Source organism: Branchiostoma lanceolatum, chromosome 5, assembly GCF_035083965.1.
Source record: "Branchiostoma lanceolatum isolate klBraLanc5 chromosome 5, klBraLanc5.hap2, whole genome shotgun sequence".
In the NCBI taxonomy this organism is placed as follows: Eukaryota; Metazoa; Chordata; class Leptocardii; order Amphioxiformes; family Branchiostomatidae; genus Branchiostoma; species Branchiostoma lanceolatum.
Window position 1 is genome coordinate 15,794,743 of NC_089726.1, and position 22,170 is coordinate 15,816,912.

General features: G+C 41.1%; 5 protein-coding genes across 6 annotated transcripts in view; all 5 read left to right on the plus strand.

Moving 5' to 3' along the window:
- The first annotated feature begins 2,446 nt into the window (after nucleotides 1–2,446).
- Nucleotides 2,447–4,291, plus strand: LOC136434266 (uncharacterized). Its single transcript, XM_066426994.1, has 4 exons — nucleotides 2,447–2,634; nucleotides 3,099–3,224; nucleotides 3,553–3,669; nucleotides 4,173–4,291. The coding sequence occupies exons 1-4, from the start codon at nucleotides 2,523–2,525 to the stop codon at nucleotides 4,196–4,198; spliced, it is 381 nt and encodes a 126-aa protein (XP_066283091.1). The 5' UTR covers nucleotides 2,447–2,522; the 3' UTR covers nucleotides 4,199–4,291.
- A 2,121-nt stretch (nucleotides 4,292–6,412) lies between these two features.
- On the plus strand, nucleotides 6,413–7,177 carry LOC136435886 (E3 ubiquitin-protein ligase Midline-1-like). The gene is made up of 2 exons (XM_066429598.1): nucleotides 6,413–6,741; nucleotides 7,055–7,177. Exons 1-2 carry the CDS (start codon nucleotides 6,562–6,564, stop codon nucleotides 7,175–7,177), a joined length of 303 nt encoding a protein of 100 aa, XP_066285695.1. The 5' UTR covers nucleotides 6,413–6,561.
- A 2,178-nt stretch (nucleotides 7,178–9,355) lies between these two features.
- LOC136434267 (E3 ubiquitin-protein ligase Midline-1-like) lies at nucleotides 9,356–12,722 on the plus strand. The gene is made up of 5 exons (XM_066426995.1): nucleotides 9,356–9,590; nucleotides 10,069–10,091; nucleotides 10,347–10,465; nucleotides 10,856–11,134; nucleotides 11,686–12,722. Exons 1-5 carry the CDS (start codon nucleotides 9,420–9,422, stop codon nucleotides 12,396–12,398), a joined length of 1,305 nt encoding a protein of 434 aa, XP_066283092.1. The 5' UTR covers nucleotides 9,356–9,419; the 3' UTR covers nucleotides 12,399–12,722.
- Nucleotides 12,723–15,168: 2,446 nt separating this feature from the next.
- Nucleotides 15,169–16,498, plus strand: LOC136435887 (E3 ubiquitin-protein ligase Midline-1-like). Its single transcript, XM_066429599.1, has 5 exons — nucleotides 15,169–15,356; nucleotides 15,509–15,841; nucleotides 16,014–16,127; nucleotides 16,255–16,350; nucleotides 16,475–16,498. Exons 1-5 carry the CDS (start codon nucleotides 15,186–15,188, stop codon nucleotides 16,496–16,498), a joined length of 738 nt encoding a protein of 245 aa, XP_066285696.1. The 5' UTR covers nucleotides 15,169–15,185.
- Nucleotides 16,499–21,920: 5,422 nt separating this feature from the next.
- The window catches only part of LOC136435438 (uncharacterized), a 58,241-nt gene continuing 57,991 nt past the window's right edge, over nucleotides 21,921–22,170 (plus strand). For both annotated transcript variants that reach the window (XM_066428938.1, XM_066428939.1), the window contains exon 1: nucleotides 21,921–22,097. In XM_066428938.1, the coding sequence (XP_066285035.1) occupies nucleotides 21,933–22,097 (165 nt within the window). In that variant the 5' untranslated portion in view covers nucleotides 21,921–21,932. The remainder of the gene's footprint in view (nucleotides 22,098–22,170) is intronic.

The following is a 22,170-nucleotide window of genomic DNA, read 5'->3' on the forward strand; positions in this document are numbered from 1 at the left end:
ATATACAGTTACATGCTACCCAGGTACGATCATTAATAATGTACAAAATATGATGTCATTGCCAACGTTGTAGATGAATTAGTTCATTTATTATTTAAGCTGACGCTATTGTTCACCTTCACAGACCAGACACAATGTCACAGTTGCGTCACTTCTTCTGCAAGATGTGTCTTACATTTCATTGTGGCTAACGTTTAGATCCAAGGCACGTTTAGAGATTTGGGGACTATAAGATGTTGGGTGGAGGTTCGTAACGCGAGAGCCCAAACTTAGAGGCTATTGACCTGGCAAATATTCCATCCCAACATCTGCTTGGAGATTAGTAATTGCTACAATTGATTAAAGAAAATGCCTCACCTCACTGGAATTTCACGCCCACACATTTTCACACCTCTGCATGTTTAACTGGTAGTTAAATTGGTGAATACGGTCAGAGATTTTCCTAATGTTAAGTGAACCACAAAGCAATGACTGCGATTGAATGCTGTTATTTCTGTAGTAAAGTTTAGTGATATTGGTGTACTCTTAATGAGAGGTCATGGCTGAATAGAGAACAGTATACACAAGACTTTTAAACAAAAGCCCTTGTCGGTGTATGCACAAAAACACTAACGCCATATTCCACGATATTGCTGCTTATAGACGTATCCATTCTAGATGAGTATCTTCCATCATTTGTTTTGGTTCATTCAAACCACACATCCAGTATATTGATTGATAAGGAAGCACGGCCGTACTTAGATCTAGGTCAAGGCCACTTGCTACAAAGCGCTGGTGCGGCCTCACTTGGAATATAGTGCCATCGTCTGGGACCCGTACACCACCAAAGGGATACAGGCGGTGGAGGCCGTCCAGCGCAGGGCCGCCCGCGTGACCCTTAATGACTACCGGCGGACTAGCAGCGTGACACAAATGCTCAACGACCTGCAGTGGCCCCTTCTCTTTGAAAGGAGGAGGAACGCCCGCCTCACCTTCTTCTACAAACTTGTTAATAACCACATTAATATAGACACAGTTTGCTGAACCCAGCCCAGGGGCGCACCCGGGGGAGCCACGACCTCAAGTTTCACACCATCCACGCTAGAACCGACACATATAAACACTCTTTCTTTCCCCGTACCATCCCACAATGGAACACCCTGCCTCCCACCGTTGAGTCGTTCCGTGCCAGGCTGGAGGCCTGCCCGCCTTAGCCCGGGACCTCAACTCCCCCCTACTATGCCCCTGAAGGGGTTATTTGGGGGCAACAACTATGTAGATGTAGGTAGTATCCTTTTCAACTGTATGTTTTATATATATATATGCAAACGTGCCACTGCTCGGTACGCAAAAAGACATCTTATACTTCGGTACCAACCTAACTGCACCAAGTTCATGTTTATTGCCTACGATAAACCATAAAAGAATTCAGAAAACATGAAGTTGTTTTGACCTACCACTGCCCCAGCTTCGCAGATGTTTGGGCACATTTTCACATGTCGGTGTACTGGTTGAACCGGTTACGGGGGAGGGGCACTTGACATTTTAACATATGGGGGCTAGCATATGCCAACAAAAATTCAACAATAATTTTTCAGGATATTACTATTAACCTGACTTTGAAAAGAAAATATCACTATAGGGAACGTTCATACATTCTATAAGAGGGTGTTGAGACAATTTTTTTCAACCCACCCAGGGAATCATTTGATTGGCCCCTTTTCGATTCGCGGTTACTGCAAGACAAGGTGTCTCATTTATCTAAATTAGAGACACCTTTACAGTTAAAACTTCCGTTCAACGACTAATAAGTGCTGGTGATCAAATATGAAAATATTCAAGTTTCCCCATGTATCAAGGCCCATTTAGGTCTAACCGATGGGTGGGAAACTAGGCATGAACTGCTTGCTCTTTTCATTTTTTGTCCACTAGTATTGGGTGTAAGATAGTCCGTACTTCTTTGATGATTTAGGAAAAATCTTCGGACGACAAGAAATACTAGTATTTGTATTACTTGAATTGAAATGATAATTTTGCCACAAAATTACCGACCCGCAATACCCGAAAGGGACCACGGATAGCGTTCATCATGTGTTTGACTTTGTAGTTCAGAGGCTCTCTGTCGTGTGGGAACTTCTATTGTTTTGTTCACCTGCTTCTACTGATACTATTATTTACAGGAAGCTTGCGCGTTTACTTTAAAATTATCTATAACCCATGCCTGCACTTTGATGGTGTGAATATTGTTAGGTGATAGGTAGCATACTCGACTGACATTAAGAGAAAAATTGGAATTAGTTGTATATTTCTTATGTACCACAGAAGTTTGTACAATTATTTCCGTCGTTGCTATGTAGAGTTGTCGATTTCATAGACATAGATGTCGCTTGGCTACTGGTGCTTCATCATCGTCTGGTAAGATGTCCCCTCGATTGGTAATAGTACATTCCACACATTGACGTGTACATTTTACAAGAGCACGTACACAGTTGAACACCCCGCAGACTACGACACAGTACTGGTCTGAAGAATTGTTATCCACTATGCTACGTCTTCTCTTGTCCCTGGTCTTGGTGGGGGCTGCCTGGTGTGCACCCGGCATTGTCCCCAAGGCAGCATCCAACAAACTGTCTACAACTACTACCCAACCGCCAGGTAAAAGATCACGCTAATGTGTTATTGTTGAAACACTTTTGTATCTATATTGAATCCTAGAATTTATTGTTCATAACATTGTTCCGTAGTTTTTGCAGGTTATAATTTAATGAAATTTGTATAGCTCACTGCGTGCACGTGATCCTATTATTATAAACAATGAAAAGTGAAAGAAATATACCCGTACATGAAAGTCATTTTCACACTAGCCAATAAATAAATAAAACTTACCACGCTCATAAAAGAAACGTGCCAAGAGCTATGAAGTTTTAGAATAGGCTTCTATGAATACGAAAAACCTTCATCATTTCTTCCTTTCTTTGACCAATACGGTAACACCTATCAGCAAATTATTCAAATCAATTCATGTAAACAAGTCCTGGCGTCGGTGCAAAAAATAATTTCATAGATGGTAGGAGAAATAGATAACATCTCAAAGGTACATGTACTTTTTTCACCTTTAGGGTGCTTCTACGGAGGGAACTACTATCAGCCAGGCGAGGTTGTAGTTTCTGAGACAGGCTGCTGGGGGCGCACCTACACCTGTGAGACGTCTGGCATTCACGGCCACGGTATACCCGGAGAAAACTGTGAGTAACTCATGGACACAAACCAACACTGAAAACAAACTATGTACGAAAAGACACAAGCCTTGAATAAACAACACATTTGATAAGTACACGTTATATTTAGAATGCTGTGAATATTAAATCGTAAAACTAGTACACCGGCGAGTAAGGCGTATACGTAGCTTCTACCGTCTTTCATTTGGTATTCAATACGGTGAGATGTAATAATGAATGGGTCATTTGAACATAATGAACCTTGCATTCGGAGGGACTTGTTGGTACATGTTTTGTTGTAACAAAGTTAACCTATTGACTGCCGTGTGTTTCCCATATTCATGTTCTCTGGTAGGCTGTACACATGAAGGGCAGTACTATGATGACGGCGACATGTTCATCGACAGCGCCGGACGACTTTGTCGCTGTTTTGGTAACTCCGTCGAGTCGCCTGTCGCCGCATATTGTGACCGTGCGTACCGTACATTATATTGCGTCAGAATGTCGACGTTTCAAAGATATGTTTCTTCTGAAACAAGTTTTAACTGTAACACAAAAATTGGACTTATCCAAGCAATCCTCCGCTGAGATGACGTCACGTGACTCAGTGAGCAGTGGATCATAAGTTGCAGAAAGTTATGTATCAGAAATCACAGTTAAAACTTGTTTCAGAATGATTTCTACCAACACAGGTGAAAGTTGAAGTCGTCTTTGTCATTGTTTGATTTCTGGATATCTTTAATTGAAAACAATAGAAAACAATAATATAATGTCCTTCAAGATCTCTTGTCCTCCGAAATACTAATGTTACAACATTGCACGACCCGTGGTTGTTATTGGTCCTGTGGCATGGACTAGATTTCCATATCATAGTTGGAACGTTAGCATCCTTTCGCACCTAGATAACAACTTTAACCTATTTTGTGGTTGCACTCTTGGTGTAACGGTTTCATCCTCAAATTTGATTGGTTACAGTTGGCAACGACGTCATCTCTGGGTGAGGAGAGTCAACAAACAGCAGTTGTGATGGGATTCATCGATCCAACATGGCGTCACAATATTCTGAAACAATACCAAATAAACAAATAATTCTAGACGCTTCCTTGTGATTTTTCTGTCTCTTGTTCAGTCACGGAATTAAGAAAGTAGAACAAGCGAACAATTCAATCTGAAAAATAATTTGTTTCAAATCTTCTACAGATAGCACTTTTTGTTTACACATAAAAAGAAAGTAATCATGCTCAAGCGATACGCTTAAATCAGACATGACTGAATATATTGTACAACAGAAGATATGAGACAAAATACGGAAAAAGATAATACACAACAAGGAAATAGGAAAAGGTCATAGGTCACCTTACTTGCGCTGCACCTGCAAAAGCTATATGAGCTCGTTCCCAGGTCAGCTTGGTACCTCCTGAAAAGGACACGAACGCGGAAGTACGCTTGCCATTGTGAAAGTTTCCACCATATTGAATATTACCGCAGCGAACTGTTCCGAACTAGCTTCAGCGTCTACCTGGCATTCCTTAGACCTTATTTAAGATCAAGTACTGCTGTGGGGGACTTGAAAACGACCAGCTACATATTTTGGAAGAAGACCGACTTTGACAATATCAGGTTTGAAATCATTTTGCGTGGTCCCGTTATCATTGATGCGAAACCGTTCAATACTGTGGTATGAAACATAAGTACGGAGACTTTGATGGCAAATGAGGTGTAAGACGAGTGAAACATACTTCATATGCAAACTTTATGTCCCTTACGATCTGTATTACGGAAACGCAATACCGTGAATGTTTAATTTTTGTTTGTTACCCTCACCAAGAGTGAGTACGCTACATACCTTCGCTAATGCTCTGTAATACCCAAAAGACAACATTTACACACAAATGTGCCCTTAAATTAAGTACTGAACTTCTGATTCTGGGCGTTATTGTGATGGGTGCTAAGCTATCAGGCTACTTAACTAAGATACATGCGGCCATAAGCACAATGTTCTACCATAATTCATGATTATTGAAACTAGTACCGACGCCATCGAAACTACACTGACCTTACATGACCTCATACGTCACTGGGTATGTTGTTGCTGAAACCTGATCAGCCGCGCGGCGGCGGGCTTTCATGTGACTAAGACAGTTTTGCGATCATGAGGTCATGATCAGGGGAAATGAAACACAGTGAGATACGTCTCTTATTAGAGAATAAGAATTTGCCATGCTGATACCGTTAGATTGTTTACATACATGTAGGTGTCGAGGTTATGGGAATACTACCCTTGACTTCTAAACAATGCAACGGTACATTAGCTTTAAAGACCTCCAAGATGGTAGCCTCATCCTCCCCCACTTTTCCCAGCCATCGGTTTGGTTTGGTTGATCAAGATCTCCATTAGTGGTACAATCACTCTTCCTCCTAGAGTCCGTTTGCACGTGAAACGTTATATCCAAACCTACCAGTTCATTGAAATCTTTAATATAAGTATCGTTGTTTTCTAGTACGTGACCCCAGCGATACAACTGTTCGTAAGGCGTAAGACCATTAACTGCCACGAGAATGGAGCACGCAATAGCAAAGCAAACTTTCGTGACATTATTACCACAGGGCATGCAAAGAAAAATGTCGTGCAACAATGTCACAAAGGAATGAACTATGCACTCATTATCAAAAGACAGGTTTGAATGCAAACCAGGTAGAAATTTGCCATGCGAGGGGTATGTATATGGCAAGTCAAGTTTCCTAGATGAATAATGCAATGAGTTAAGTTCCAATTACGTCCGTTCTAAGTTATGCATGTTTTGACGGCGCTGTCCATCTTTTCTCTTGGAAGTGAGGCGAGATGGAGTCCCTGGTTGAAGAACTGACCTGTCCGGTCTGTCTTGACCTGTACGAACAGCCAGTACTCCTACCCTGTGCACACAGCCTGTGTAAAAGGTGCGCTGGCGAAGTGTTTGCCTCCAGGAAGCCCTCTGCACCACCTCCCGGGCAAGGCATGGCACCCAAGGTAACGTAGAACCAACTACAGTTTACTCTCATAACAATACAACAGGATTTGCTAATACAAAACCATCGGTAACTGCCAAAACCAGCCTCATCTTTTATACGAAGAAGTGAGAGGAAGCAGCACCCCATTGACTTTACTAAGTATTGTCATTACTATATATGTTTTATCACTCTACCCATCAACGTTGTTGCTTATACCTCATAGTCTCCGCACGAGTGCCCCAGCTGCAGACATGAGTTCCAGCTTCCGAAAATCGGAGCGGATGGACTGCGCAAAAACACTACACTGCAGAACATCGTCGACCGCTACCGGGAGTCAAAGAACAACACAGCGGCCCCCAAGGCGGTTCCTTGCGAGATGTGTGAAGAGCCGTCGAACGACGCCCTGAAGACCTGCCTGGTCTGCGACACCTCCTACTGTGAAGCGTGTTTGTCGAAATACCATCCCATGAAGGCAGGACTGGCCAGGCACACATTGGTTGAAGCATCAGCAGCAACTCCCAAAGTACTGATGTGCACTGAGCATCCACAGGAGAAGGTACGGTTAGCTTTTAGTATACGTAGCGATACATAAGGAGAGGGCCATGCAATCTACGGAGGATAAAAGCAAGATCTAGAATGTATCTTCAATTCCATTCCACCCGTTTCTCCTATTTGGCATTAGCTCTGTCGAAGATAGTGCTGCAACCGTTTCATTGTGTATGCCAAAAAGGGCTTTCAACGTTCTTCTAAGCTGTATCTATGCATGGTGACACGGTCACATTTGCAGATAATCGATGTAAACATAATGTTGTGGTGTTTTCTCTCGTCAACAGTTTTAATGTAATATGTCTGTGTTATGTTTCCTTCAGGTGAACATGTTCTGTGAGACAGACGAGTGTCTTGTCTGCTCACTTTGCAAACTGGTTGGAAAACACAAGGACCACGAAGTCGCCGCAGTGTCGGACACATTCCAACAGAATAAGGTAATATAATAGAAAACGAAGTTGTTAAGAACATTTCAAGATATCATTTCTACAAAATATAGGCACAGATTGTCTCTGTTGTGGTAGTGATTTGACATATCATTTATCACATAAACACCTGACCTATTCCGTTTCCTTTTTTATTTAATTTTTGTAGGAATCTATTAGCGGACGTGTTGCGGGACTGATTCAGAAAAACGCAGAAGTAGAGTGTTTCGTAGATAAGATCCAACAGACGATGTCCAAATCTGAGGTAAAGTTGTTTTCTTTCCCTATACGCCAACTGCTTGATGATAGAGAAGACCTAGTGTCTCCATCAAGGATGCATTTTTTAAAACCTTATTCAAATATGAAATCTCACTAACCGTAAGTCACTTTTCAGCCCCCAGCCTAATTAACTGCTGCCCCGACTTTCATGCCTAGTACCCGCTTAGCTGATGGTTTTTCTCCGGAATTGCTGACATGTTTTGGTGGTGCATATCAGTAAGATACGATCTGACCACATTCACTTCACATATACCTTATCCATATCTCAATATTAATATAATAAGCACTTGACAAGATAACTACCTTTAAACACTATGTGCATCGCACAGACATCCTTTTTTAAGACAAATTTGGTATGTACGTATTCAGCAAAGACCACTCTACAACATCCCGTTGAGGCTATGTCTACTACTATAATAAGAACAAATATTTTTCATAATATGTTAAAAAATTTGACAAAAATAGGCCATTGGAAATATTCATGAAGGCATAGCTAAGCACTGGAATCCTTCACAACAATGGTCTCAACGAGAGATTGTTGTGCAACATGTGTTCTTTCCATCCATGTTTTTTGTAAGTTGGAATGACATTATCTGAACATGCACCACTTGATCAAAAAATAGACTACAAAATAAGGACTTTTGGCATCCCCAGATGTGAAATGTGATCTCTTTGTTATGATTTGTGAACAATATGGCCAATCAAGTTGTTGACACAGCACCCTCACAGTAGGAGAGCAGACTACCTGCGCAGAACAATGGCTTGTTCACGCTTGTTCACAGCTTTACCTGGCAGTGGCTTACCTGCCAGACACAGTATGGCTTGGTTTTAGAAATAATACATAAACATGGTCTCAATCATAGGTGGCGTATAAACAATCATTCTCTTTATGTTATCTCAAAGTTTTAAAGTACAACATACATACACATGCGGTTGCTAAGAAATTTTTTGCTATGTATGTCCAAACACTGGGACTTGGTCCATATGATAAAAGCTCTGAGACGTTGATGACCTCGCCCGATACAACATTTCTCAGTCAGTGCAGAGAAACAAAACAGGAGGGGGGTGGCATTGCTCCCCTGGTTTGTTGGCATGTTTTTTCTCCAGCAAGTCCGTCTCTATTGATTCGAGTCTTGGATCCCCTTTTCATCAATTTGTGTAAAAACGTATCTTACGCAATTTGCAAGCAGCTACGGTTTTTAAGTCAAGGAAATCTCATTATTGCATTCTGTTTGGTACAAGATCGTAACGTTACACTACAGGTTTACACAACGGGAAGTGCAGTTTCTATCTCCTCTTGAACGCCAATCAACCCTGTTCAATCTCGGGCAACTTTTATATGTTTTATATGTCTGGCTAAGTATTTCAAGTCATTTAAAACAACTGTTCGGTGTGAATCTATCAATTTATTTGACGTGTGTGTTTTACAGTCGATATGTGTATCTACCCAACTTCAACTTCAAGAGAAGTTAAATATGCTAGAAATAGTTTGTAGACACGGGAAAACGTTTTAAAATTGAACCCATTGTTGATTTCTTAGAATACACATCCTAGCTTGGTTTTCCAGACAGCCATATATGAAGCTCATTCACACTCCCCAGGGTGCCAGGTAGCAGCCTGGCCTGTCCAGCGGCACCCCACCTGAAAAGTTTTCACAGTAGGTGGAGAGGGGGTAATTATTGAACAATGGGGAAAATGTGTGAAAATTGCGGTCAAAGGTGGTTGCTATGTGTTGCTAGGGTAGCCAACGCCCATTTCAGCGAACTGCCAGAAAGTGACTTACGGTTAGTGAGATGCTACACAAATCTTTTTTTATTTGTTCAAAGCACTGATTAGTATACATTTCTTGGTCGTTTCTCAGTTTAAATCGTCTACCATAATGTGCACATAACATTCTAATACGTGTTGTTTTTTGATGCAGCAAAATTGTGCTGACATTAAAGGGCAAGTGGAAGCGTTCGCCCAAACCCTGGTTGCCGCCATCATGAAGAGGAAAAGCGTGCTCCAGACAAAGGTTGACGTAGAGAAAGACCAGAAGCTGAAGACGCTGGGGCAGCAGCTCGGCCAGTGGGCAGACACCGGGACGGGCATCTCAGCTGCTATTACAGAGGCTGAAGCACTTCTGAATGAAGAGGACCCCATCACCTTTCTTCAGGTATGATAGCACTACTGACTTCCTATCGCTAGTTTTTACAGTGCCATTGCGTACACCAATTGCTTACAAAGCATTACACGGTAAAATAAGCTTGGGGTCTGTATTCAGGGTACTCAGCTCAGGGTTTTAAAAAGAGTGCAATGTAATTTCATGGTGACGTGTGGGGGAAATGTTATTTCTTTACATGATTTATAATGGTCACAGTTACTGTAACCGTCGAAAAGGATTGATATAGGGGATAGTCTCAGCTCAGATGTACTATGGTGTATTTTGTGACTTAATTGTTACCAGTTAAACTGGTAACAATTAAGTCACAAAATACACTATAGTACATCTGAGCTGAGACTATCCCCTATATCAATCCTTTTCGACTGTTACATTTGAAGTTATTATACGAGCTTGCATGCAAAAACACCGTCTGAAATGCTTTCCTCCAATGAAGATATTTACATGTTTGTATTTTTCTTTTATCTTCTAGACATCTAAGACGGTGGTAGACAGGTAAGATACTTCACTGATTATACGGTAAATGACATATGACCATATTGAATACACTGTACCAGTTACCAATTTACAGTTGTCATATGACATATCAAGAGTTTTGATCCCATTAAAAGATACAAGGTTAATTTATGTATATCATCGTCTTTTCATCTGTTGCCATTGTTGGTTAATACAAATTGATGACAACAAATCGCCAAATACTGTAATTGTATTTCACACCTAACATGAACAAAAAATGACCTGTATTGCCAGAATCGCTGCCTTCGAATCCTTGGAGGAACGTAAGTTGAACACCACTGACAATTTCGTCCACAACACCCTTCTGGTCTCCGACCTGGAACAAAAGGTGTCGTCCCTGGACTTTCTGCAAGGTTCGTTCTGTCGATTTGCATTGACCAACGCTACTATATCTTGTCTTTTGTTTTAACTGAACAAGCTTAAGTCACTGTGATCAAAATGTATCTTTGTAATGCATTGCGTACACACGCATATAGAATGGATACTTGATGTGTAATTAGCTGAAGTCGCATGCTAATAATATAAAAAGGTGGAGTTAATTATAAGCTGTAAACAAGATTGTTGCTTGAACTTCATCTACATGGTTAGAATGGATTTGATGATATAAACATATCATAATTAAGCAGAATTGCAGTCAACAAAAGTTGGGATAATAGAAATTCCACCACAACCGTGAAGACTGGTGGTTAACGTTGTTACTTTACTTAACTTACACTAGCAGAGACACTTTTCCAACTATTCAGCCCCAGAAGCGCCAAAGATTCTGACCGACAAGTGCACGGCTGGTCGTGACCACATCACCGTCTGCTGGGCTGCAGGAGGAACCACGCCAGTCGACAAATACAACATCTGGTACGGAAAGGAGAATCAGAAAGAGTGGCAAGGGTCGTTTTCCTCCGCCAACTACTCCATCAAAGTGCCGGATTTGGAAGGGAACACGGCTTATATAGTTTGTGTTATGGCGATCAATGCAGCAGGAAACGCTGAATCCAAAATTGTGAACATCAAAACAAAACGTGGTGGTAAGTTATGTTTTTTTCTGTTGGACACTGAAGCTATGTGTAACAATTAGTACATCGGTGACTAACATTTCTCAATTGGCTCCAAATGGGTCGGTATTAAAAAAGGTCACAACCATTACCATGTATCTTAATGTAGCCATAGGTTACCGGTCATCAACTTAAACGTATCCCAATGTTGTCATAGGCGTTAATGATACTATCTATACATTACTAATTCATAATGTGTAAGATCTATCCATACTGTGTCTCATCATACTTTGTCTCATGAATATTCAACTGCCCTCGTGAACCAAATAATTGACATTACATTTTGTTTATTTGACTGATTGCCATCTAAGTCAGTAGTTCGTTTGACAATAAGTTGAAATAATCACTTTGTCCAGAGCTTGGCACAACATTATCCCCCACCCAAATATACACCGAAATGATTAACTTTAAACATCATCATAGATGATAGAGGCATGCGAGTCTTATCTATACAGAACAGATGACGTAAAAATCGCTTGGTGATGTTGACCTTTTTTTTTATTTTTATGATCATCTCATGTCAGGTCAGCTGCAGTTCAAACTTGACAGTGGGACATCTCAAGCTTCAATGGTCGTGGCCGATGATGGCTTGTCTGTCACGTGTTCTCGACTGAGCGTTAGTCAAGCGTTTAGTTCCAACCAAGCTCGAGGCTTCAGTCAAGCATTCTCAGGCGTCTACCAACCACCCCAAGGCTTCAGTCAAGCATTCTCAGGCGTCTACCAACCACCCCAAGGCTACAACCAACCACTTACAGGCGTGTTGGGTAATGTTGCTATTGATAAGGGACGACACTATTGGGAGGTAGATGTGAAAGGGAGCACTGATTTTGGGTTGGGTGTAGCCTATCCTCGTGATAAGCAATCCATGGGACCAAGGGGACCGTTCATGGGCTCATATCAAAACCAACAATACATGATGTATGCTTCCCTTTATCAGGAAGGGCGTAACGGTGAGAAAACTTACAAAATTTCTCGTGTTGGGATGGACGGGAGTGTTAGTCAGTCTCCACGTGGGGCTATGGCTAATCAGCTTTTTGGGCAAAGGGTTACTCAGCATAACCAACCTTCGCATAAGCACTTGACAAAAGTAGGTATCGTACTTGACTACGATGGTGGTTCTATCTCGTATTATGACCAGAACCACAGCCTCATTACGTCACAAACTCAACAGTTTTCCCAGCCGGTATATCCCTGTCTGATTGTCAAGGATCAGGGAGGCACCCTCAGCCTGGTGTAGGACTGTGATTAGCCCGAAGGTTTGGAGTAATTTACATTGGTAGCGAGTGATGGGTTTACCACAGTGTGCTATGTCCTCCGTCCACATTCTATAGTTGAATTCATCTGGTAATGTATCTCTATCCCCTAACTTTAAAAATTTGATACACTTCAATATGTGAAAACAGAATTTCGAACAAAATGTGTTTTGTGAAGAGGGATCTTTACTGCACATGCATATCACTTTATTGTGATTTCTTGTTATTGTGTGACAGTTTGGGAAATTCTTATAAAGTATCATGCCATTTGCTTAAGCTGTGAACCTTTGATTTGTTAACTTCTTGCATTCCACAGATCTTTTTAGAATATCTTTTTAACTGTTTGTTGTATTTTTTTGTTCCCATTGTAGATTGATGCATTTTTCTTAATGTTGATTTAGTCCTGTAGAGCAGATTGCATAGGGTTTGAATAATGGCTACATTCCTGGTGGAGCACCCCATATAGGGTTTAGGTGTTGTCCTCTTATATATTGTAGATCTAGTGATACTACTGTTACAGAATCAATGTCTTGCTAGAATTGCTTCTGTAGCAGAATTAAACTAATTCATATCGTTCATCACAATGAGGAAATGGGACGACACAGCATGGAAGACATAGATTGTTTACTCATTGGCAAAGACTGGTGTTGTTCCGTCGAAAATATGGGTCCCATTTTCATATTGTGTAGGAAGTTACAGTTTGCTACTGCTACAACGTGCTACATGGTTTATCTTGGTCGATCGATCGGGGTTATGATTTTACCAATACACAACATCATTGGTCCGCTCTCATGTTAGTATTTGTGTATTACTAAATCAAGTCAGCTTTGAGGCTTTGTTTGCTAATCGTTGACGTTACAATCCTTAGTACCATGGTGGGCTAACTTAAGTATGATAATATGCTGTATAAACAGATTTGTCATTAAATCCTATATATCTACATTGAACCGTCTGTTTTTTTTTATTTTGTGCTTGTTACTTTTTTTACTCCTCCAGTTGGTGCAAGCCTACAATTTAAACGTTAACAGAAAACTTTGAAATATGATAATATGATTAAAATCTTTTGAATATTATCAGCTATAAGTAGTGGTGTGTATGATTACGTAAGTACTATTGGCATTAGTTCACATTAATTTTTTCGGTACGGGGTAAAAATGAATGAATACCCCCTTCATATTAAGATGAGCTACCGCATCCAAAATGTGTTGTGTTCTGAAACAATTATGATACAATGAACGACTGAAACAGTACGAAAGATTGTGGTAAAACGTTAAGAGGAAGATTGGAAATCTTTTTTTTACAACTGATACAAGAAATATTTCTAGTTTTCTCATATCGATAAAACTTTTGAAAAGTAATTCGTGATAAGATTTTGTAATGACAGAGTTACTCCTTTGAAGCTTCATCACATTTTGTATTAGAATGGGATCATGGAGCATGAAAACTCTCAAACGTTGAGTATTTATGTCTTTTATGAAAGGTTACATATAATACCAACAAACTAGTTTCTGCGCTACAGTATTGCACAAGAGGTCGATTTTCCCGATTTGAATATACCGCGCTCACGACCCATCATCCCTTGCAAAACCTCAGCGCGGAGCCTCGCTTTCGCGATCAGGAAGGGCTTCTTTTTCATACCCGTCTATGTTTGATACCATGATACCGCCCCTGAATTGGACAGACGCGGAAGTTCGCTTGCCAGTCTGATTGAGGGTTTCCACCTTTACCACAACGAGCTTACTTCAACGCTTGCGTGACATTCCTTAGACCTTTAAGACAAGTACTGCTGTGTGTAGGACTTACAAACGACCAGCTACGACTCTTGGAAGAAGATCAACCGTGGCAGGCTCAGGTTAGACGTCACTTCGCCCGGTTCTGTTTTCATTGATGCGAAACCGTTGCACCTAAATACTGTCGATATGTGTAAGTTTAAGTACGAAGGGTAAACTGTGCCACAGAAGCACTGCACATGGGATGTTTCCTTTTTGTTTGTCTTTAACCTCAGCAAGATTGAATGCGCTCCAGACCTTTGTTAATGTAACGTAATATCTTACTCATCCAAATGTGCCCTAAAATCAAGTATTGGACTTTTGATTCAGAGTGTTACTGTTTACGACTAAGCTACCACACTACTATATGATCATGAGTACAATTTGCCACCATTACTCATGGTTGAAATGAGTGTCAACGCCATCGAAAGTAAACTACACCTTGACCAAATGACCTTACACGTCACTTGAAATGTTATTTGTGAAACCCAGTCAGGTGCACAGGTGCGGCTGGCTTTCATGACCCCCCAACCCCAACCCCACCCACACACCTGCGGTACACTACACAGTGCAACTAACTAGGCAGTGTAAATAGGCATTAAGAACGGTAATAGTTTTACAAATTACCCACTTGGCAAAGAAATAGAGCTGTTTTCAAACGCTACTATAGTTACGACAACCAAGTAAACCAAACCCTGACCACATGACCTTACGCGCCGCTGGGAATGTTGTTGATGAAATCTGATCAGGTGCACCGAGCGGGGAGGGGGCTTTCATATCACCGCCAAACAACACACACCTGAACTACAGTACAACTTACAGGCATTAGAAACGTGGCGGATGTGGCTAGGAAGGAGAGAGTAGGTTTCCTTGTATTGTTGTCCAAGGATGACATGTTGGAGCAGTGTAATGAGTTTCTAATGCGTTCGCATCCGAAGTTATGTAGGTTTTGATGCATACTATTATTCTCTTCTCTTGAAGTGTAGGGGCCAGTAAAGTAAGATGACGTCCTTGGCTGAAGAACTGACCTGTCCGGTCTGCCTGGACCTGTACGAACAGCCGGTACTCCTACCCTGTGCACACAGCCTGTGTAAAAGGTGCGCTGGTGACGTTTTTGCTGAAGCCTTGAGACAACCCCCTCCACAGCCTGTTGGACAAGGTGTGGCTCCCAAGGTAACGCCAATATAGAGACTGTATTATTTGACCAAATACATATACGCGGTCATATTTCTGTCAACATTTAAAGTAATCATAAGATCGTAAGATATGGCCTCAGACCAATTTACATCAGCAATGCAATGAAACAATTTTCGTCATGCCCACAGCATATCAAGTGCCCCAGCTGCAGACACGAGTTCCAGCTTCCCGACCTCGGAGTGGACGGACTGCGCCGGAACACTACACTGCAGAACATCGTCGACCGCTACCGGGAATCAAAGAACAAATCAGCAGCCCCCCAAGGGGTTCCTTGCGAGATGTGCGACAAAGAGCCACCAAACGACGCCGTGAAAACCTGTCAGGATTGTAGCAACTCCTACTGTGAGACGTGTTTGGCGACTTTCCACCCAATGAGGGGAGGCCTAGCGAGGCACAGGCTGACTGACGCATCGACAGCAACTCCTAAAGTATCGATGTGCACTGAGCATGCTCAGGAGAAGGTATATTTAGCCATTCTCTGCAAATCCAATACTTCATAAGTACATGTACATTGACTAAAAAATCATGCAATTTACATTGGATGAAAACAAGACAAAATTCATTCAAAATTATTTCATTCTATTGTGTTTATACAAGATTTTCTGATCGTCTCTAAAATATGTTTTCCCCCAGGTGAACATGTACTGTAAGACAGACGAGTGTCTTGTCTGCTCTCTGTGCAAACTGGTTGGAAAACACAAGGACCACGAGGTCGCCGCAGTGTCGGACACATTCCAACAGAAGAAGGTAATTAGATTTATTAGATAATAAAGTCATTAACAATAATATCAAAAACCATACATAGCGGTCGAGGCACAAGAAATGTGGTATGGCACAGACTGTATCACTTCATCACTATTGTTGCTTTGTGTAGGAATCTGTTGGCGGGCGTGTTGCGGGGTTGATTCAGCTAAACGCAGAAGTAGAGTGTTTCGTGGGTAAAATCCAGGAGACGATGACAAAGACTGAGGTAATGTTTCATTTCTATAATCTATAAAGTTACCCGTTTAAGCTAACCCCAACAATTTGACATTGTAATTAGAGTGTGTTCTTCAAGCGTACTTTTTTTGGACTTATTTGAAAATGATACGTAGGCCAAGCTGTCCATCGACACTTGAGATTGTATCAAATCTTATTCTTCAACTATCCATTGTTTTTAAGGTTGTATCTTATATAATCACCATGACATACATTATAATCTTCTTTGCCGATGCAGCAAAATTGTGTTAACATCAAAGGGCGACTGGACGTGTTCGCCCAAACCCTGGTTGCCGCCATCATGAAGAGGAAAAGCGTGCTCCAGACAAAGGTTGACGTAGAGAAGGACCAGAAGCTTAGGACCTTAGGCCAGCAGCTGGACCAGTGGGCAGACACCGGGACGGGCATCTCAGCTGCTATTACAGAGGCTGAAGCACTTCTGAATGAAGAGGACCCCATCACCTTTCTACAGGTATAATCACAATGTCTCTATGTAATACGCAATAAGTCTGTTTGATATAACAAATCTGTAATACAACAAGTCATTTGCCAACGTTTTGACAGCGTTACTTTATAAACTTATATCTATCTTCGCAATTTTGGGGCAAGGTTAATCGTAGAGTCCTTTGATATACCGATGTGATACGTAGTTGTGGATAAACATGAAGTTACTACCTCTTGACCGGTCACACTGAGACCATTTGAGCAAGTTTTAAACGTGATGCGGAGGTTGCGTGTAATGAATACTGAAGACATTTTCTTTTGTTTTCTAGGCATGCAAATCGGTAGACGACAGGTAAGAATATCTTGTTGATGATCTTTGGGCAAATACTAGCCTCCGATGCAGACTCAACCCGGCTGTTTTCTTTTTCAAGTTATTCTTTTTATACTATTATATATTTTTTTCTTATTCCCGGCCAACAATAAGAAAAAAATATGATCGTATAAAATATAAAAACAATAACTTGAAAAAGAAAATAGCCGGGTTGAGTCTGCATCGGAGGCTAGGCAAATACCCTGATTATCACACAACTATGCAAATCAATCCGTAATATATCATCTTACAGTCATTTCACAGACAATGGGTTATGATTTAAGTAAGGCACAAAGAAAAGTATGTGTGACATAAATCTGGAGATCTGCTTCGGTTCTTTTGTTACTTTTATCGCGTAAAACACATTGATGACTCCAAATACATCTAGAATAAGCAGCAATTTTCTTTTTGGACAGAATCTCTGCCTTTAAATTCTTGGAGGAACGTAAGTTGAACACCACAGACCAGTTCACCCACAACACTCTTGGGGTTTCCGACCTGGAACAGAAGGTGTCGTCACTGGACTTTCTACAAGGTAATAGATTCAACACGATGTTATGTTTTAATTCAGCAGCACTGACAAGCATGAAAGTGCCTGTGTCATTAGAATCGTGGAGGTCACACTTTTGTATGTATGGCAATCTGAGAAGGGTTTGAAAGTTTGAACTTCATTGCTTAATCTTTTTTTTACATGGTAGTCATGATTTCTATAAACCTGAGTACGTATGAATATACTTGTATGGTACGCGGTTGCTAAAAGGTCAAATGGACTGAGTAGGATAGTAGAATACAAAGTGACATATTTGTTTTACTCAGAATATCAAGATAGATTGTTGCTTTTATTGTTATGATTTAAATGAATGTAATTCTATCCATTGTTCAGCACCAGAATCACCAAGGATCCTTGATGGCAAGTGCACTGCTGGCCGTGACTGCATTACCGTATGCTGGGCTGCAGGGGGGGACACGCCCCTCGACAAATACAACATCTGGTATGGAAAAGCAGGCGAGAATAGAGGTCTCGAACATACAGTCTCCTCCTCCAGCAGGTCCGTGAAACTACAGAATTTGCAGGAGAATACCGACTATTTGTTTGTTGTTAAAGCAGTAAACGCTGCAGGAACAGCTGCATCCAAACCTGTGAACATCACAACAACACGCGGTGGTAAGTGTGTTCTTCCTACAGGACATCTTATTAATTAGCTATGGAGTTGTCTGTTACATACACTTGATAGCTGTATGTTGAATAACGTGATACATATGCATAGAAGTTTGCCCTATCCATATGTACAACGATGTTTTCACTGAAACTTGAATGGAATATCATACTTTTGAAAATGGAAATAATAGATTTACAACAAGGGAAATATTAGCTGAACTCCAGCGCAAGATTCTTACTCTGTGTCTTTATGTCCCCAGCAGAAAGTGGTCTCCAGTTTAAAGTTAACCGAAACGAGGAGGATTACTCAATGGTCGTGGCTGATGACGGCATGTCTGTCACGAATATGCCAGATGATCGTGCTGCACCTAATAGGGGCAGGCGCTACGGGCGTCGACGTATGGGTAACTCTCTTAACCATGTGTTGGGTGGCATTACCATTGATAAAGGGCGTCATTATTGGGAGGTAAATGTGGAGGGAAGCTTTAGTTTAGGAGTAGGTGTAGCCTATGGTCATGGTTTAGGGCAACAATGCATGATACAAGCTGCTCATGCTCAAAACGATCGGAACGGGGGGAAAATGTACAACATTTCTTGTGTTGAAATGGACGGGTCTGTCTCCAAACAGACTCCATGTGCATTTGAGGAGAATTATGAGGAGTATTATGTGTCCAACAGTCACTACAGGAGCCCTGCCACTATGGTAAACTTTGTGCCTGAAAGAGTAAATAGACGCCAGGGCCGGGGACGGAGAGCACGAGAGTCCTCATATGAGGCTCAGCAATATCAACCCACGTGTAAGCACTTGACAAAAGTAGGGATTGTACTTGACTTTGATGGTGGTACAATTTCGTATTATGACCAGAACCACAGCATCATTACGTCACAATCTCAACAGTTTTCAGACCCGGTATTTCCATGTCTTGCTGTGTATGACCAAGGGGGTAGTCTCAGTCTGGTGCAGGACTGTGTGTGGCCTAAAGTATTAGAGTAATCTATTCATCAATTCTCTTGTATCAGGGAGTTGGGGAAAAGAAACATGCTACCAGTTATAACAAATACATGTATATCTTTATACATTGTGCATTGCAAATACTAGCTAGTTTTTCATTACCCTTAAGATCTTGAGCAAGCCTAAGCTGGTGTGTTAAGAGGAATATCTTAACTAAGCTGGTGTGTCACGCCGAAGGCATTATACCGGCTTTATAGATACAGATAAAAGAAAACAGATACTGAAGCTTATCAGGATGACAACCAAGTAACTTGACTACATTCTGTGTACTTTCCTTTAAAAGACGATTAGCAGGTTGTATCTTTGTAACTTGCATAGTCAGTCAATGTACAACGTTTGTGTTGACGGAGAACACCGCTCATTGTAACATTATCATCACATGAATCTAATCCTTTCGTAATCCTATATCTTATACACACACTATGAATATTGTCGGAAAATTATTTGCTCTATCTCATATGTTTGATTTGGTTGATTTGTAAAACGTTAGAAAGCATTGTATGTGCACGTGGTTCATAAAGAGGCTAGAAGATCAATGAGCCGAAGATGACGGACAGAAATTGGAACAAATGTTTTGTGAGGAAGAAATTTCGATTTTATCTATCTATATAACTAGATTAGTTGGTACATATGCTCCAGAAACTTAGCACTTATTGCATTTGCCCTATCAACGGGATTAAGAGTGATCACTTGTTATTGTGTGATAGTTGTGATCGTATTTTTGATCAGCGCTTTTTTTAAGTAGTGAACAATTGTCATGTCATTTGCTTTATTTCTATGAATTACTCAGTCCAACAATATAGGGGAACCTCTGTGACATACGTAGTTCTAGTTTCTAGCTGAACACGTCGTTTTGCTTAGCGTATTTCTAGTCCAGTAAAGCAGTGTGCAGAGGATTGAATAAGGCCTACATTCTAACAAGTCTCTAATGTATACGTAGTAATGGTTATCTTAGTTGAGCAGGGCTACGTTATCATTATCAGATAGACTAGAACACCAGAGATTTACACTAACTTTTGATGAAGGTAAATGAAGTAAGCTTTGCTTACTAGGCCTGGTAAGCGCATAAGCAGCATACTTTCATGCACAGACATTGTAAGTACTGACGTAAGTTGTAACACAAGTGGAGACTTGTCAATAAAACAAATATCTGTATCATAAATATATTTGTCGCTTGGTCGCGCTCCTACTGTGCTTTTATTTGCAGTGTTGATTTGCATTACGCTTTACATGCTTAAAAACACTGTCATGTGTGTATTCAGTGAAATACGTAATTGTGTTAAGATGATATTCCCCCAAATATGATACATGACATCGACAGGACTGTGTATTTGTACAGCTCCCTTGTGCATTCACTGTCGTGTGCCGATATATTTTCTTTGCATACACAATTTGCACAATAAACCATTCCATCCTTCCTGGCTTTAAATACGGTTTCTTTTATTATACGGTAGTCCAATACTATTGTGTTAACACGGCTCGTATCTATTATAAAGACATTCGTGTCAATATTCCACATCATGTAACGAGTGAATAAAGTCAAGACGAGTATTTCACTGCTGTGTGCTCTCTGGGCGTTTCTGTTACTCTAACGTTTGTGACGAATAACTATTCAACTCAATAAAGTCTTAAACAGGGACTATGCGGCTATAGCGTCTTTTCTGAAGATACGGTGTGAATGTGTACGGTTGGCGTGAGGTCGCCCACTACTACTGCCTATCCAACTCGCGTATATTTGCCATTTTAAACTAGCACTACGTGCTATAACGCTATACACAGCCTTTTCAATATTGATTTTCATCACTAACATTGAGTATGCTCAATCGTATAAGCTTAGCAAAACAGTCCATAGAAATTCTTTGGCCGATAAAGTGCGATGACCCAGACCCTTTGAAATACATCCCCAACAAAATTATCGGCGGATAATTATGTTATTACTATTCCAACAGGGTCACGCGGGGTAGGTAATAAGTGATTAAGTAAGTAAGCCAAAGTTCAGCGGGTACTACCGACAAGTGCACCGTTTGAAATCGAGGTCTACATTGCTCATGTATAAAACAGGTAAGGGCAGTGATTCTACGGTGTTCTACTAATATCCATTAGTAAATCAGTCGGTGAACTTTGTCTACAATTGGCTGTAGCGACATACGAGACCTTATTAGCAGCAACGACTGCAACAAAAATGGCGTCAGTTTTCCTCTGTCCACCATTTGCTGGGATATACAGCGTTCAGAAAAATCCCAAGCTGTGTGTTCACTTACACTTCTCAACTTCCTTGAAACGCAACAGAAATCTATTTCAACGTGATTCATCGCAGAGTAAGGTTTAGGATAAAAAGATCCAAAGGAAAATACAGCGCAACAATGTTGTCGCTTGACAGTAAACTTTGGACTCATAGTCTAGGACAACGTTTGATTGCAGACCGGATATAGTGTGGCTTGGCAAGGGGAGGGGAGGGAGGCACCTCATGAAGCATGGCTCGTCTTGGAGAAGTGTAGTAAGCCTGTAATGCCATTTGAGTCCGTTTGAACCTATGCATTATTTGACAAACAAAGCCTTCTCTTGAATGATAGGAGCCAGTAAGGCAAAATGGATTCCCTGCTTGAAGAACTGACCTGTCCGGTCTGCCTGGACCTGTACGAACAACCGGTACTCCTACCCTGTGCACACAGCCTGTGTAAAAGGTGCGCTGGTAAAGTGTTTGCCTCAAGGAAGCCCCCTGCGCAACCTATCGGGCAAGGCATGGCACCCAAGGTAACAAACCATTGGTAACTGCTAAATGGAAATCCAACTCAAAATCTTATTTAAACAGTTCCACGACCTCATA

Bases quoted from the DNA above. Each gene is read 5' to 3' on its own strand.
- LOC136434266 (XM_066426994.1), top strand. From the start codon at position 2,523: ATGCTACGTCTTCTCTTGTCCCTGGTCTTGGTGGGGGCTGCCTGGTGT. The intron at 3,225-3,552 runs GTGAGTAACTCA...GTTCTCTGGTAG, and splicing joins CGGTATACCCGGAGAAAACT to GCTGTACACATGAAGGGCAG. The intron at 3,670-4,172 runs GTGCGTACCGTA...GATTGGTTACAG, and splicing joins TGTCGCCGCATATTGTGACC to TTGGCAACGACGTCATCTCT.
- LOC136435886 (XM_066429598.1), top strand. From the start codon at position 6,562: ATGTGTGAAGAGCCGTCGAACGACGCCCTGAAGACCTGCCTGGTCTGC. The intron at 6,742-7,054 runs GTACGGTTAGCT...TGTTTCCTTCAG, and splicing joins CTGAGCATCCACAGGAGAAG to GTGAACATGTTCTGTGAGAC.
- LOC136435887 (XM_066429599.1), top strand. From the start codon at position 15,186: ATGACGTCCTTGGCTGAAGAACTGACCTGTCCGGTCTGCCTGGACCTG. The intron at 15,842-16,013 runs GTATATTTAGCC...GTTTTCCCCCAG, and splicing joins CTGAGCATGCTCAGGAGAAG to GTGAACATGTACTGTAAGAC. The intron at 16,128-16,254 runs GTAATTAGATTT...TGCTTTGTGTAG, and splicing joins ACACATTCCAACAGAAGAAG to GAATCTGTTGGCGGGCGTGT.
- LOC136434267 (XM_066426995.1), top strand. From the start codon at position 9,420: ATGAAGAGGAAAAGCGTGCTCCAGACAAAGGTTGACGTAGAGAAAGAC. The intron at 10,466-10,855 runs GTTCGTTCTGTC...CCAACTATTCAG, and splicing joins GTCCCTGGACTTTCTGCAAG to CCCCAGAAGCGCCAAAGATT. The intron at 11,135-11,685 runs GTAAGTTATGTT...ATCTCATGTCAG, and splicing joins CATCAAAACAAAACGTGGTG to GTCAGCTGCAGTTCAAACTT.